Raw genomic sequence first — 17,309 nt, forward strand, 5'->3', positions numbered from 1 at the left:
CTAAAAGACGAGGAAGCTAAAATGCTAAAATACTGGGAAAATAAAACGTTCTTCACCTGGTACCGGAAGGATACAACATAGGTGCCAGGCGAACCTCTCTATGGAACTCATTCTACAGCTGGGCTGCCACAGCAGAAAAGGCCCTCTTCCTGGTAGCCACCCACCTCACTTCCTTTGGCAGGGGCTCATGGAAAAGGGCCATTGAGGATGATCTTAGGGTCTGGGCAGGCACATATGGGAGGAGGTGATCCTTCAGATAACCTGGCCCCAAGCTGTTAAAGGCTTTGAATGTTAATACCAGCACTTTGAATCGGGGTTGGAGATGGATTGGCAGCCAGTGCAGCTGGAAAAGTACTAGCATAATGTGATCTTGTTGGCCAGTCCCTGTTAAAAATCTTGCTGCCCTATTTTGGACTAGTTGAAGTTTCTGGACAGTTCTTAAAGGCAGCCCCATGTATAACACATTGCAGTAATCCAGACAAGAGGTTATCAGAGCATGGATAACTGTAGCTAGGCTATGTCTGTCTGGATAAGGGTGTAGTTGGTATACCAGTCTAAGCTGATAAAAAGTGCTCCATGCCACTGAGTTCACCCATGCCTCAAGTGACAGTTCTGGGTCCAAGAGCACCCCCAAACTATGAACCTGATCCTTTAGGGGGAGCGCAACCCCCTCCGGAACAGGTTGAACATCATCTAGCTGGGCAGATGAACCACCCACTAACAATACCTCTGTCTTGTCTGGATTGAGTTTCAGTTTATTGGCCCTCATCCAGTCCATTACCATGTCCAGGCACTGATTCAGAACAGCCACTGCCTCACCTGGGTTCGATGAGAAAGAGAAGTAGAGCTGGGTGTCATCCACATATTGATGGTACCACAGCCTGCACCTCCAGATAACTTCCCCAAGTAGTTTCATGTAGGTGTTGAACAGCATAGGGGATAAAACAGAGCCCTGTGGAACCCCATGGCAGAATTGCCAAGGCACAGAGCAATAGTCACCCAGCCCCACCTTCTAGAATCGGCCATCCAAGTAGGAGCGGAACCACTGCAGTGCAGTGCCTCCAACTCCCAACCCAGACAACCTATCCAGAAGGATACCATGGTCGATGGTATCGAAAGTCACTGAGAGGTCCAGGAGAATCAACAGGGTCGCACTCCCCCTGTCCCTCTCCCGGCAGAGGTCATCCCACAGGGTTACCAAGGCAGTGTCCATTCCAAAACCAGGCCTGAAGCCCAATTGAAATGGATCTAGATAATCTGTTTCATTCAAGAGTGCCTGGAGTTGTCCCTCAACCCTCCGCTCAAGCACCTTGCCCAGGAAGGGGATGTTGGCCACCAGCCTATAGTTGTTATTGTCCTTTGGGTCCAGGTTAGGCTTTTTCAGGAGTGGCCTGATTACCACCTCTTTTAAAGAGGGCGGCACTATTCCCTCTCTCAAGGAAGAATTTACAACCTTCTGGGCCTCCTCATTTATGCAAAATTGCAGGCACAAATGGTGCTATTTATGGCCACCATTTTGTGCAAAATGGCCATTTATGTAAAAAGCTTACCCATGGTTTTCCACGAAATGGCGGCTCATGGGTAAGCAGGGATACCCGAGCTTCCGTGACTTGGCACATGCCTAATCGGGCAAGCGTGGGGGTCTGCAGAGTGTAAACTGTGGGACCAAGGGGGAAGATGTCCACTGGACTCCACCCCCTTCCCGGACTGCTGTGACATCCTTAGTTTTGCACTCTTTACCAAGCATTGTCTTTAAGGTGGCTCACAAAAATCCATGAAAAATTACACAATAAAAACTATTATTAAACAAACCAATCAACAAATTAAAAAAGTAGTTAAGGGTAATTAAAGAATCTAATACTAATTAACCACAGGAGTCAGAGAAATAGATATATACAACCAAAGATATAAACTTAGAGTGTGCTTTGGGTTTGGTCAAATCCCGAATCAAATCAGACAGATGCAGGAGATGTCAGAATCAAAGTGGGGCTCCTCCAAAGCAGACCAAAAGTGAACCTGAATACTCCTGAAGATTCAGGGGAACACAGAGACAAAAACAATATGGCTCCAAAATTTGTCTGTCATAGAACAGTAGGGTTGGAAGGGGCCTATAAGACCATCGAGTCTAGTTTGTCAGTGATTGAGCAGCCATTAGGCGAAGGGGGTGATTAGTGAATATATTCCACTAGTCTCTGTCTTATGTTTCTGAGGAGGCTGTAAGCAGCTTGAAAAATGACATAGTGCACAACCCCAACTCCTTTCTCATTTAGGCTGAGTTGTGAAAGAAGGCAGGTTGTGCTTCAGGTTGTCTCTTGAAATTTGTAGGAAAGCCAATCTAATTTTCTGTCTGCTGTGGTTTCAGGAGAGGCTTTTAGGCACCTCCTTCTGAAGAAAAACAGAGTATTTTCTAAAAGATGATAACATCTTTATGCTGTCTTCGTCTAGTGAAGTGAAGAGAGAAGTGAAGCTCCTGTAAGGGGAAACTTACTTTCTTGTTTCTATACACTGCATGGCCACTGGGGAGTTTTGTTTGGCCTTCCACAATTCTGCCTTCAATGAGGAGGAAAAACCTGTTGAGGAAAGCTATAAAACAATTCTCTACTAATCCCCCCTCCTTCAAGCAACAATTTTCTCTTAAACCCCTTAGATTCTAATGTACACCTTAGAGAGCAGGATAGTTTGGTTTCCTGGCTCAGAGCTTGGAGACAGGGCTCTGACCTCAAAGCCAGGAAGCCACACTCCCCACTCCCTCCCCCTCACAGCCAGCCTCACGAGAACCACGCCGGCTACCTCTCCACGCTTGGAAAATGGAGTGCAGAGATGGGGAAAAGGGGGCACTCCTGGGAGTCAGGGAGGGAAGGAGATTGGGGTGGCTGCATTATGCCATTTCTTATGGCTACCCCAGTGTCCTTCCCTCCCCCTCCGAGGTACTGCTACTAGACAGGTGAAATCACCCATCTAGCGAAAATGCAGGGTGGCTGGAGCATGGAGCTGTTGCTCTCCTCCCACCCTGCATTGGATACTTGGCAGCCTCTGAGTTCCGAGACTGCCAACTATTTGGATAGGATTTTTGCACCGTTAGTATCTTTAGCATCTACCTATTCCTGTAGCATTAAAAAGCACATCAAGTATTGAGAGGTTGGTCCCCTTCTAAGTTACAATGAGCAGAAATGAACCATGTGTATTATGAAAAGTCTCCAATAAAAAAGTCAAGCCCTAAATGCATTATTGAAACATACAAATTTTCATTAATTCAAATGTAGAATTTGCTACTTTTATTCAAATGTAGAATTTTACTACATTACTACAATGTAGTAAAAGTTTGCTAGCTCTTGCACTGCCTGATTCTTGGTCTCCATATTCTCTCCTATCCGAACTTGAACTCCATTCAACACAGTCAATTCATCATGTAATTTTTACTTATACATTTTCTTTTTAACTGGCCTTAATTAAATTATTTGTGTTGTATTTGATGTCGTAAGCATGAAACACATGTTGAATTTCTGTGTGATGTATGTGGTTCATTGGTGAAAAGCTATTTACAGATTTTCCCCTTCCTTTGAACATGTTAAAATTTCTCCAAATTTGCAAAATAATTAATATGCGTTTATTCATACATCTACTAATAGTTCAATGAAAAATCTTTATGAACAAAATATTAAATAGATCTGTGTCTTCTCACAGTACAAGCCACTGCAAATCCTATTCATTCTTATGATTTGCAGTGAGCTTTTAAAATGTATCTTCCCACCCCAAACAGAATACTGCTTCTCAATTCAGGACCAGAATTTAAAGAGCAGTCCACATCTATTAAAATCAATAGGAATTTTGCCATTGACATCAATGGGATATGAACTGCACCCGTACTTAGCCTTAATGGTTTCCATTTAAGAACTCTTAATATATCATCTGCAATGATACAATTTTAGAGCTACATGATAAATAGCTTTGGCCCAAATCCAGCTAAAATGATACACTTCCTTAAGTTTATTCTGTTGAAATTGAATGGGATGTGAAAATGGGTAATGCCACTAAAGTTATATATAAAGTTATACATGTTCATAAAAATAAATGGCAGCTTACTTTTTAGATAAGTAGCCACCATAGGCTGCTACATCTACATCTTATCTTGCTCAAATGCAGACATTTAGGTACACTTTATACCCTAAACCGAGGATGTACCCAAATGTATACATTATTAAGTATTGGATTTACCAGGCCTATCAAATTAGTTTGAGAAACATTTCTGAAAGTAATTTCAGATTATGTATTAGCCACCTTTCCTGTGCCCCAAGTGGTGTACAACAGTGAATGAAACAGAATAAAACAAATTCAACAAAGCAAGGAAAATGGGGAAAGCAGCATGAGTAAAAACAATCACACATGGCAGATCCAACACTGCCAGTCTGCTTAGACTACTGACATCCAGAGAAAGTATGTTGTGCCAGCTTACGCTATTGCTGTACCGCTAGAGGTTACTTACGCTAGCAGTAGGACAATAGCGTTAATAGCATAACCAGGCTGGCAGTGTTGGATACTCCCCATAGCCAACTGAACCAAAGGTCAAATGAAAGAGATACATTTTACACATACACACCCATTGTAGGCCAATAGGGACTGGGAACTGTGGATCCCAGGGGCCATGCAGGTGATTCTAGTAAGCAGATCATAATCACAGATCATATTTTCTATAGTATAATGTGTGTAGCCTCAATATGATGACAATACTACTACCAACCATTTGGTGTTCCTAATAAGATATTGTTAAATAATTAGTATTTGTAACTATGTAACAGTTAGTTCTGACCATTGAAAGCATATATTTGCCAGTGTTTTAGAACTTTTAGGATTGGACCCTACAAACATTAGGTACCAGACACTGTACTTTCTTTTATTAATCATCCTGTAGCTGTATTTCAGAAATGTTCCTTTAAATATAAAGGCTAACTAATATGGAACATAGCATGACCTTGATCTTGCAGAAGGTGTCCCATAATGAGCAGTGACACACTAAATTATCAGCACGGCTATGCAGAGTCAGAAATTAGTAACAACCTAACTATAATTATAAGAAGTCACATGTACACAAAATTCTAGTAACACTCTTTGAAAGTGCCGCAGAACAGAGCAAATACTTCTTTCACATACTTTGATCATAAATAATAGGGCAGATTGGCTACAGTAGAACATTAAAGTCAGAATAGCAATACAGAAGATAATATAACTAAACATGATGAGAAGATAAATGTTGAACTCTGCAAACTCAGGGAAGTTTTCACTATTACTATAAATTCAATTGATATGATCCAATACAAGGCTAGTATAAATACTTGCATAAGTTATATTTTTGTAATATTACATAAAATACAACTGAATTACTATATAAGAATTATTGTCTTACACGGAGATAGATGAGAACATCTAATACACAATTTAAACCTGCCCAAACAGTAAGGAGGTTGTACATTAATCAGGCTAGTGTTGTCTCTGATGTAGTAACTTCTCAGGTTTTTAAGTGGAGGTATTAATGTCTCCATAAAATGGGTGCTTTTCTGTGGTGGTAAAGTCCACCACATAAGGACTTTACTATGCCAAAAAGAAATGTGAGAATTAGCCTTCAGACAAGACTTGTAATTTCCAAGACAACACAGGAAAACACCCCCCCCCTTCATTTAATGCCATCACACTAGCCTAGATCTCTATGATAGGTAGCAGAAGGCAGCAGTCCAAATTGGATGGTAATGGTGACAACCCTCTATTCAGCAGGTACCGAAGAGTTTTGCAAAGTTTCACAGTGAATTATAGACCATTGAACGTCAGTTGTGATCTGACAACACTACAGAAGTAAGTGCTGTTCTGGAGGTGTGAAAGTATGCCTTAAAATCTAGGCATGCGTATAACATTAATTTCAGTACGTTTATTGCCAAGTCAACTGAAATTTCTCAGCACCTGGTTGGTCAAACTAAAATGGAATCATCAGGAAATTTGGTTGCTGAACTTGCAACGCTCACTCCTACAGTTTCCTTAGTAAGTAAGATATTACGGAGAATAAATGCAGCAGCAGAAACATGTAGTTTATTTCTATTCTCAGTTGTGTCCTTCAGTACATCCATTCATCTACTTCCAGTGAACTTCTTTAAACTATTAGTCACAAACAGTAAGTACAAACTAAGGAAGGAAAATGACGCCTTACACAGCAACTACTTTTTTAAAAAGGTGAACTATATTCATTTGCATGATAACATCAATCCAAATATGCCATCATTATAAACTATCCTCAAGCATCTCTGCACAGAAACACAGTGTAATGCCATCTCTCCCCTCCTTTGATTTTAAATGTTAATGCCCTCATCAAACATCAACACACAGATAACATCAGCACTTCCCGAATGCCACTTACCCAGCTGCGTCTCCTGCATTGTGAGTTTACTCTCTGAAGGGTGCAAAAGTTTTGGTGGTTTTTCTGTTAGTGGTGCTGTAGGGAGAAAAAGAAATATATGCATTCTGAATATTCTTGAATAAGAATATTTTGTTTGGTAGGTGTCAAACAGAATATGCTTAAAATAAGTAGGATGAGGATTATACTTAAAATGATATCCAAAGCCTATCCTGAATCAGTTCCCCAGTGTTTTCTGGAGCAGTATTAACAATGGCTTTAATTTTAACACAATCACCATTTGTGTACATGTCTGCATGTTCACTTCTCTTGTCCACTATAGTCAAATAAGTTTTGCAGCATTTTCTTTTTGCAGTGCTTCAAACACAATGGGTTACATCCAGACATAGTTAGTTCAAATCAATGGAAAGTAAATTAAGTCATGAGTAACTTGTCCCATTAAGTTCAGTGTTACCTAAGTTCAACTAACTTAGGGTGCAATCCTATGCATGCTTAGATAGAAAAAGTCCTATAACTCCCAGCAAGTCCCATGCTGGGAGTTTTAGGACTTTTTTCTGACTAAACGTGCATAGGTTTGCGCCATTAATCTGGGTCCAATCATATGACTGTTAAAGGGTTGGACTTGATGGTCTTATAGGCCCCTTCCAACCCTACTGTTCTATGATTCTATGAAAGGCATAGGGAGAAGAATAGAAAAAGGCATGAACACAAGATGTGTAAAAGAAGGTAGAGGCAAAAGTAGGTGGGGGCTTGCATACAACAGAATTAATAAGAATGTAAGGGGTAGGGGGAAGGTGGCAAGGGCACAGAGCTGCTGCAGGAAACGGAAGGAGGCTACCATGTAGAATTACAGCCAAGCTTCATGCATGTGCTGCAAAGCGAAAGAGATTCCAGATTGACTGTCTAAACATGAAACCATCTGCAGAAGGGAGGAGGTTATAACAGTTAGGGAGAGGGAGAAAGATGAATAAGCCATAGCAAAGATATTTGCAGAAATGCTTTGTCCTACTGTCTATCTTATCCCTTTGTTCAAGAAACAGAACATTTAATACGCAAAATCAACACATTTCTGTACAAGACAGTTTGACAAAAATGGAAGCAATTCAATAGACAAAAATGAGATTTTTAAAAATTTGTAAAATGAAACCAACCACACACAAACCCTTCGGTTTGTGAAGCTACCAGCTTCTGTACAAACCTTACAAAACCTTCTTCTGTACAAAAGAAGAAGACTTAGAGCACAATTTTAAGGGATTGCTGCTTGAGAGACAGAGAGCTCAATAGAAAGAGGGCTGTAGCCTGTTGGAGCCCGCTTTCTATGTAAAGCCCAGCTGACAAGAGCCAGGCAGGAAGGGAGGAGAGCTGAGCTCTTTACGTTTATTTATTTTTTAAATTTAGCTATACGGGCCTGTCAGCTTGTCTAGCTTGCTTATCAGGGATTGGGCAGGGATGGAAGTGGAGAGGCTCTTGGATCAAGTGGATCCAGGCCTCTCTTCCTCCATCCCCTCCCCACCCACTGTCCCACCCTCTTTTCTCCCTCTCTGATGTCTCTTCTGCGGTTGCAGTGGGAAGTATGAATGACTCATGCATTTTCCTTATTTTTCCATGGCTTCGTTTCTAAGATGGGAGAAGCTGGAGCTTGACTCTTTCTAAAATTCACACACTCTGTGCAAATTGGGACTTATAATGGATAAGTTGTGCAAATCTTCATTTGTATGTAATGATAAAACAAGAAGTGGGACCTGCAACAAAATATTTCAGTGTGGAGTAGTGCTGGGCTGAAATATTAAACCAGACTTTTGAGGGCTTCTTTGGGGGGGAGGGGGTAATTATCTTCAGGAATAGAGTCAATTCTTACAATTTGGTTGGATAGTGGGTTTACCATTCCAAATTAGATGGCCAAGGGTTTCTTTTATTTTTCCATGAAACTCCCAAAGCTTTGCCACTGCTTGAAGTGACAGGGGAGCTGTCCATCAGCATCCCTTTCTACCTTCAAAAGGCCCCGATATAAAGACATTTGGGGAGTTTTTAAGAAAAACAAAGATACACTGTGGTCTTGTCCACCTTGTTTGGACTGGTAGGCCACCCCTCTTCCCATGCCCAAACTGTAAGAATTCACCCCCACTACTCAAAGTCACCGAATATCCTCTCTACTTTCACAGACAGCAAATAGTCCTCCAAAAGTAGAAGGGAATATTTGGCTTCGCTTTTGTGTGGAGTGCTCCTGTTTAGTGTTCTATCCAGCCAACCATACCATCTTTCAGCAGACACCATTCCACTGTCACCCCTCTGTTTTCCTTTCCTCACTCACAGCAGATAGTCAGCATTCATTTGGCTATTCTTTTCTGTTTCAAAGCTTTGCCACTGAGCTGAAAATGACTGAGACCCAACAGACCCAAGAAAATGGTGTTACAGAGTTGGAGCTGGTGACACAGTAGCAACAAATGGAGGCAGAGATTGGAATAATCAGCCGGCAATTCCTGATATAATTTTATATTGATATCTAATCTGTCTTTGAAAATTGCTAAATTGTTTGCTACAGCTATTTCCTAGTAGCAAGAAGTTCCATAATTAAGCTTTCCTCAAGTTAAGTGCACACATTGGCTTGGTATCATTACTCAGCCTTTGCATTTTGGGAAGAATTTGCTGATCCAGAGGTTTTAAGTCTTGTTTTCCTACATGGTGCCTACATTGGGCACCAGTATACCTACAGGCACCTCTCTTGGTGGCCACCAGGCTCCCTTCCTCACCTGATTTTAATTGTATTTCTTAAGATTATTTGAATTTCTTTCTTTTAAGTGTGAGATTGCCATGCTGCAAAACAAAGTGCTGCTTTTTATTTGGGTCCCAAATCTTTATTTGGGTTCAAAATAATGGTTTTGAATTTTGGAGCTCAGACATCCCACCTCTGCCTTGTACTTAGGTTCTTAGGCTAGTTACATTTCTATTAGTCTCATCAGTTTGCCTTCTGGGAAATGAGTGTTTTGTGACTGGCCACACCCACCATGGCAGCCATTTTATGAATAAGCTCCTCCATGGCAGCCATTTTGTGAAAGTGCCCATGACACAGCTCTAAATGTGCTCACCAACCCAAAAAGGTTAGGGACCCTTGTTCTAAGTAGAGAAAACTGTTTATTTTATATTGTTTTTTTTAATCTTCCTGCTACATGCCTTTCAAAAACTCCTTACCCTTCTCCTGTCATTTCTTCTCCCTTTCTTCTTTCACACTTAACTTTACTTGCCAGTTTCTTTCATCCCTCCCTCCTGTTGCTTTTACATTCACTTCCTTCTATAAAAGCTTCCCTCTCTTATCCCCTTCCCCTTTATCCCCAGCTTTTTTTAAAAAAATATATTATTAATAGTAATAGTAGTATTAAAAATATTGGTCTTGCTGTCTAACCAGCTCCTGCTGCCATACCTGCCTGTGCAGCGTAGTTCAGCCATGGCACAGGGCAGTCAAGATAAGAGGCACTAGGCCGTCTGCAGCACTGAGACCCAGCTGAAGGCTGGCTGAGATCAACTCTGGGTTAGAGGTCAGTAAGTGTAATAATTCTTCTGCCCTGGCTCACTGTAACCCTTTCTTAGCCAGCCTTCCAGGATAAAATGGAGAGTTTATAGTAAAGGTTTGTGAAGCATACCCAAAAAGCAACAGGACAACTGGGCTTCTCAGTAATGCCCTATGGAGTTGTTTTATTGGATGGGTTGGATGTTTGGAGAAAAGATTCCACTGATGTGATATTTTTTTCTTAAATATTCCACATAAATTTAACTACTACCTATTAGTTCTTTGTAATTTATTATTAAGGACTCTAAGTTATCAGCACACAGTCATCTTTCACAAAGTATCCACTATGCCATTTAAATGTAGATTTGCCTTTTATTGTCAAGCTCAGCTCAATTATTCCTTATCAGACAGTTAGCATTTCTTCAGCCACTGTTCTTCTAAATCTCTTAACTCCCTTCAAAGCAGACAAAGTTCTGTCATGGTCTCTTAAAGGTATAACAACTGCTATAATAATCCTAGTACAAAGGACATGCAGGACAGGGAACAACAAATTCCATTTATTTAACAAACTTACCTGAGGCCTTGGACCTCAGGTGGCGGATTTCTGTGTGAAAAATAATAGCCTTTTTTAACTGCACAGGGATTAGGGATGTTAAGTCTCACAAAACTCTTTTGGTGTGTGTGGTAAAACTTATCTGTAGCATCAGCCTGCCTTACAGCAGCCCTGTCATTGTGAGGCACACTATGGTATGAAATAGATTCCTGTTTGTGAGACACCATTTGTATGGCTCCAGACCATACTGACAGAAACACCTAAAGTGCTGCTCCCATAGTCAAAAGTCCATTAGGGATGTTTTTCTCTCCCCCCCCCCTGAGCATCTCACAGGATGATTTCCATGTGCTTATTGAATTGATCAATGCACAAGAGCATTTGACACCATCTAGTATGAACCCTTCTCTTTTATTTCATGCAAAAGCTTTAGTTCTAGTCAGATGTATCTATGAGTAAAGCTCCATTGAATACTGCAGGACTTACTTCTGGGTGAACATGTATAGCAGCAGTTGGGGACCTCTGCCTCGCCCTCCCCGGTCTCCCTGTCTAGCCGACTGAGGCCCAGGCCAAGCCTCCTCCCTGAAGCCCCATCCCTCAGGAAAGGCGAGGGAGGACTGCTCTGTGAATGTCCTTAAGTTCACTTTTGCCTCCAGCCCCATCTACCACAGGAATGTGGCCACTGAGAGCTTGCTCATGGGGAAAAGTGGCTGTTGGTCTCAAGAAAGGTTTCTCATCTCTGATATACAGAATTGGACTGAGAGTAACTTGGGCTCAACATAATGTCCATTACTTTACATGGAAGTCTTTATAAACTAATCTCCAGCAGATATAAAAGAATACTTGAAATCCATTCCATTCCATTAAAGGCCTTGTGAAACTGACTTGTATCTATAGGTTTAGATATGCTTAATGAAAATGCTCCTTTATTTTCTATCGCCATTTATTTTATTTTATTTTATTGTTATTAACAGTTTATTAGATTTTTTTTCATTTTCAAATACAATTCAAACAGTAAACTCTTTTCCTCTCCTCCTGTAGGGATTGGGTCACCTCTGCAGATGTGCCCCCAAAAGAATGGGAACTGATTCTGAGTCAGACAGGGAGAGGGAGGGGGGAAGGCATTTGTGAGGCGTCAAGGTTGTTGGAGCAGGGGTGCTGATGAGAATAGCAGTGACAGAGAGGATGTAGCCCAGCTGCTGTCAAATCATTTGGATGACAGCCAGGCTGGGCCCTCTGAAACTGTGGGAATGCAAGATCCTAACAAAGAGGAGGGTGTGGGAATAAGAGACCCAAGAGTTAGACATCTGGTGAAAAGGGAGGAGCAATGCAGGGTCATGAGGCATTCCAAGAGACTTGTAGCAAGAGAGATGACCCCATGGAAAGACCTACCTAGAGGGCGGGACTTGGTAGACTACTCAGTTTGAGAAGGGGGGTCCGTAGTAGCCAGCAGCAGTTTAGTAGCAACTCTAATTCATGGTGCTTTATCTTGGGCAGCTACTTGAAGCCTATTGTATTATGCAAAGCCTGCTAGGAAAGCTTGTTGCTGATTGCTGCATGATGATACTGTCTGTAGCCTGCAGCAATGTCAATTTGTTTGTAGTTTGCATAATAAAGGTGTGAAGGTTTGAAGGCCTGGAGTTTTCTGTTGGGAGGGGGTATCCCTGAGAGGAGTAGTTTCATTTCCCCAGTTAAGTTTCACTTTCATTTCCCAATTAAGTTTCATTTCTTCAGTTTGCGGAGAGGAGGGTATAAAAAGAGAAAGTCAGAAAGATCAGAGCATTAAGAGTCAGAAAGACCAGGAACTTCCGGTCAGAGCCATGTCATCTTGGTAGTGACCTGCGGAGGTCCGCAGGTTGCTTATCTCAAACAGCTATGAAAAGGTTGAGAAACCTTTTAAAATTCCCCTGGAATTAAAAGGGGAATCTTATAGTACCATCTGGTTGAAATCTTGGAAGAATAGCGGCTTTTGGGGTGCAGCAGAAGGGCTGCAATCTAAGGTCAGTGGCCAGACTATCATCTACTGAATGCTATTTGAAACTCCTAGCAATTGGGAGACTACAAGACTGACGAGCTCCAAAAAATATTTGTGAACTTAAACTACCAGCAATATCTGGGGACTGGCATTTAAATCTAATTAAACATTTGTCTTTTCTGTTTCTGCAATTATACTGGGTTGTTGTGCTTCTGGAAGTGGAGGATGAGAGTATCAAAGAAAAAAAACAAAAGGTCTGGGAACACCACCTACCCCCGCAATTGCTCCCCCAGCAAAGGTTTCTAGAAATGCCGGAGGTGAAGAGGAGTTGCTTGCTTTGATAAAAACTATGTCTTCTCAGCTATCGGTGCAATCAAAGAAGCTTGAAACAATCCAGGACTCAATCACTGCCCTCCAAGAGGCTGTGGATTTAATTAATATCTCTCTTCAAAAGATGGAAACGAAAGTTAATGCTCTCAAAGATCGAGTTATTGCTCATGAAACTGCTATGCAAGCATCTCACAATACTTTGCCCGAATTTCCCAATTGGAGGCTTTTACATGCAGAGTGAACCTTCGTATTCTTGGTATTAAAGACTTGACTGCTGATGTATGCTTGGTTGAATTTATGGATAAACTTTTGCATGGGTTATTGGTTTTGCCATCTGATTTTCTACTGGATATTGAGCATGCATATCGTGTTCCTGGCTCAATACGTGGCACTAAAGGGACTTCTGGGACTGTTGTGCATTTTTCACGAACGTCTAAAAAAAATTATCTTATGCGTCTGGCAAGAGAACGAGGTGAGGTGCCGTGGGGACCAGCAAATGACAAGATTATGCTCTTTCCTGATTATACTAAGGATGGACGAAAGTCCCTTACCTGGTCCCGCAGCTTGCTTCGCGGTGGGGGGGAGGCGCTTCACTTCTCCCCCCGAAATTCAGGCCGGGGGGGAGGCGCCCCATCCCTCGCCGCTGAAATTCAGGCCAGGGAGGAGCACCCTGTCTCCCCGGCCACGAAATAAAAAAGTAAATAAAACACACACACACATGATAGGCTACGTAACGATTTACGTAGCCTATCATGGCTAGATTTCCAAAGTCAGCCATGATAGGCTACATAAATCGTTACGTAGCCTAACACGGCTGACTTTGAAAAAAAAAAAAAAGCGCATACGCAAATGGCGGCGCCCATAGGCGCCACCATTTGCGTTCCTTGTTTGGGCCCGGGTAGTCTACGTAAAGATTTACGTAGACTACGGTGAAAATAAGGGCAACGCAAATAGACTACCCGGGCCCAAATAAGGAATGCAAATTTGCGTACGCACTTTTTTTTTTTCAAAGTCACCCGTGATAGGCTACGTAACAATTTACGTAGCCTATCACGGCTGACTTTGGAAATCTAGCCGTGATAGGCTACGTAAATCATTACGTAGCCTATCACGTGTGTGTGTGTGTGTGTGTGTGTGTTTTTAATTTACTTTGTAATGGTGGCGGCGGCAGCCGGTCGGAAGACCGGCCCCCGCCCCCGCTATTTGCGTTGCCCGTGCTTTCGCCGTAGTCTACGTAAATCTTTACGTAGACTAGACGTGCCAAAATAAGGAACGCAAATGGTGGCGCCCATGGGCCGCCGCCATTTGCGTACGCGCTTTTTTTTTTCCCCCCCAAAGTCACCCGTGATAGGCTACGTGACGATTAATGTAGCCTATCACGGCTGACTTTGGAAATCTAGCCGTGATAGGCTACGTTAATCGTTACGTAGCCTATCACTTTTTTTTTTCACTTTTTGTTTCGCAGCCGGGGAGAAGGGGCGCTTCTCCCCGGCCTGAATTTCGGCCGGGCGAGGCGGGGCGCCTCTCCCCCCGGCCTGAATTTCGGCCGGGCGAGGCAGGACGCCTCCCCCCCCTAATAGCGTTGCCCTTATTTTCGCCGTAGTCTACGTAAATCTTTACGTAGACTACAGGGACCAAATAAGGAACGCGAACGGCGGCTCCCTATGGGGACCGCCATTAGCGTACGCGCTTTTTTTTTTTTTTTTAAGTGACCCGTGATAGGCTACGTGACGATTAACGCAGCCTATCACGGCTGACTTTGCAGATCTAGCCGTGATAGGCTACGTAAATCGTTACGTAGCCTATCACGGGGCTTTTTTTTTTTTTTACTTTTCTTTTGAAGTTCGCGGCTGGGGAGACGGGGCGCTTCTCCCCGGCCTGAATTTCGGTCAGGCGAGGCGGGAAGACACCCCCCCCTCGCATGAACTTCGGGGGGAGAAGCAAAGCGCCTCCCCCCCACCGCGAAAAAAGCTGCGGGACAAGGTAAGTCCCTTTCGTACATCCCTAGCTGAATGCCAGTGCATTCAGCCTCACTGAAATCCGTGGCGGAATTCTCCTCCATCCCTACCTGGAATGGACTTACCTGGCGGCGGCAGCAGCAGCTCTGGTGGCGGCTCCGGCAGCGGCTCCGGGTCATCTTCTGGCCGCCGTTTCGGCTATACCATTTGCGTCCCTGTCTTTTGCCATGATAGGCTATATAGATACTTACGTAGCCTATCACGGCTTGGCAGGGATGCAAATGGCAGCTGGCGTAGCAGCCGCCATTTGCAGCCACAGCCCAGCAGCGGCCAGAAGTCCAGCTGCGGCCGTCCCCAGCCGGCGGCTCCACGGCCTTGCTGCGGAGTGGAGCTGGCTAGGGAGGACTCTGGGGGGGGAGAGACAGATCACCTCCCTCCCCACACCGCGGACTGGAACAGGGTAGGTGTTTCGCACACCCCTACTTCTAGGGTCCTAAACAGGCTCTCTAGGGGTCTCCAGGTGGCCACACTCTTTCCTTCTACTCCCATGCCCTTTCCCCTGACTACCACTTGTTTGGTAATTTCCTAGGTTCTGCCACTTTTTCCCCATTCTAAAAGGTTGCCATGTGTTTTGTATACCTTAATTACTGACAGTAAAAGTTTTTAGCTGCAATATGCTGGTATTTGTGTCCTTTTAACCCTGACCCTTGTGCTTTTGTCCCCACCCACCAATGAAATATGGCTAGGGAGCAGGGACGGGTGAACTTACCACACAGCCCACCTCACATGCTGCTCGCTGGACCCCTGCTGACCGTGTACCCCTGTTCAGTGCACTGCATGAGCTGCTGGACAGTCCACAGGTGCTCGGTGAACAGCCTGTGAGCTGCCATTTTCTGTAAAATGGAGGCTCTGCTATTTATGTAAGTCACAATTGGTATAAAATGGTGGCCATAAATAGTCCCATTACGCCTGTAAATGGTGACTTACATAAATAATAGAGCTGCCATTTTTATGCAAATAGGAAGCTTGCAGAGAAGCGGGGACCCTGCACTTTCCTGACTCAGCACATGCCAGGTTGGGCAAGTGTGGGGATCTGCAGACTGGCATCCATGGGGCAGAGCTGGCAAGAAATTGCCAGACCTCAAGTCCCAACTGGACTCTCACGACATCCCTAAGTACGGCCCTCAAGAACTTCTCCAAAATGGAATCTGTCTCTTCAGCTAAAAGAGGTTCCCTATTCTGGGTATAAATAAATGATACCTTACAGATTAATTTAAAATTATGCAACCAGCTGGATTTTAGAATTTCTTTAAGATGCTATTTCACACTATAGGACAGGGATGCTACCTAAGTGCCTAAAGAAATATAGTGATCTCCTATAACTAGGGATGGTGTGGGTGCCTGATTCTGTCTGGGAATCTGGTGGAACCCCCCCCCCCGCCTGCACCCCTGAGCCCCTGCCCCCACTCGCCCTCTGCCCGCGCTTGGCGAGTGGCCTGCACTCACCCCGGCGGCCTCATCAAGCTCTGCAGTCACCATTTTTTGAAAAATTAAACAGCAATCACAAGAATGCACATATTTTCATATGTGTGAAAATGCACATATTTTCATATCTGTGAAAATGCACATATTTTCGTATGCACAAAAATGCATTTTTTTGCAAAAATTCACATTTTCGCGCATGCACAAATATGCACATTTCGTTAAATGTGCATTTTTGCTCAAATGAAAATATGCAAATTTTTGTGACTGCTGTTTTATTTTTCAAAAAATGGTGACTGCAGAGCTCAATGAGGCCAGTGGGATGAGTGTAGGCTGCTTACCGAGTGCAGGAGGGGTTCAAGGACTGCTGACCAGGGTGGGTGCCCAGAGAACCCTGACAGAAGTGGTTTCACACACCCCTAACTATAACTGCCCCCCCAAATGGCTAACTTTTCTTGTAAAATGCTGATGACAATTCTATTTAGAAACAATTCCAATCCACTTTTGGTTTCTTTGTGTGTCAGAGAAACAGTTTCTTTTCATAACAGTGAACATTTAAATAAAAACAAGATCTCTATCTGTGTGGGGTTTCCTTTCCAACTCTTCCTCTGTTCCTGCTGTTTCTCCCCACCACCACACCTGAAGTCATCATCCTCTCTTTGTGATATCACAAATCATTTAGGCAATAGGGACTGAAATGCTGCAAATGGAAGATTTCAGGTAGGGAATCAGCCATGGAAACAGATGAACCATTGAGAAACAAAGGTCCTGTTGTTCTGAAAATGTATTTAGCGGTAAAACTGGGGGAAGGGGAAGACACAACAAGATGTAGGAAGTATGCAGGCAAAACTGTTTCCAAATGACTGCTCACAAAGTTTTAAAGCATTGTGGCCCCTAATGACCATGGACAGGTTGGGAATATTTGGGGTGGAGAACACATGTGCCAACAGATGTTGAGACTCCTCATTATCTGCTCATCTCTAATTGGGGCTGACATGACATTTGAGCCAGCCTAGTAGCTAGGGGAAACTGCACATATTGCTTCTTTTCTATATTGGTCTTCTTGAACATTCATAGCAATTCCCAGTGCCCTGTCATGGAAAAGAAAAGAG

The 17,309-nt window shown here is 43.2% G+C and overlaps 1 protein-coding gene across 1 annotated transcript in view; it reads right to left on the bottom strand.

Annotated features, from left to right (window-relative positions):
• The window catches only part of IL1RAPL1 (interleukin 1 receptor accessory protein like 1), a 589,910-nt gene that overhangs the window by 302,969 nt on the left and 269,632 nt on the right, over nucleotides 1–17,309 (bottom strand). The window contains exon 5 of the mRNA XM_084845510.1: nucleotides 6,401–6,475. Coding sequence (XP_084701636.1) covers nucleotides 6,401–6,475 — 75 coding nt within the window. The remainder of the gene's footprint in view (nucleotides 1–6,400; nucleotides 6,476–17,309) is intronic.

This window comes from Heloderma suspectum, chromosome 3 (assembly GCF_057233095.1).
Source record: "Heloderma suspectum isolate Gila_16-S chromosome 3, 16-S_ref, whole genome shotgun sequence".
Taxonomy (NCBI): Eukaryota; Metazoa; Chordata; class Lepidosauria; order Squamata; family Helodermatidae; genus Heloderma; species Heloderma suspectum.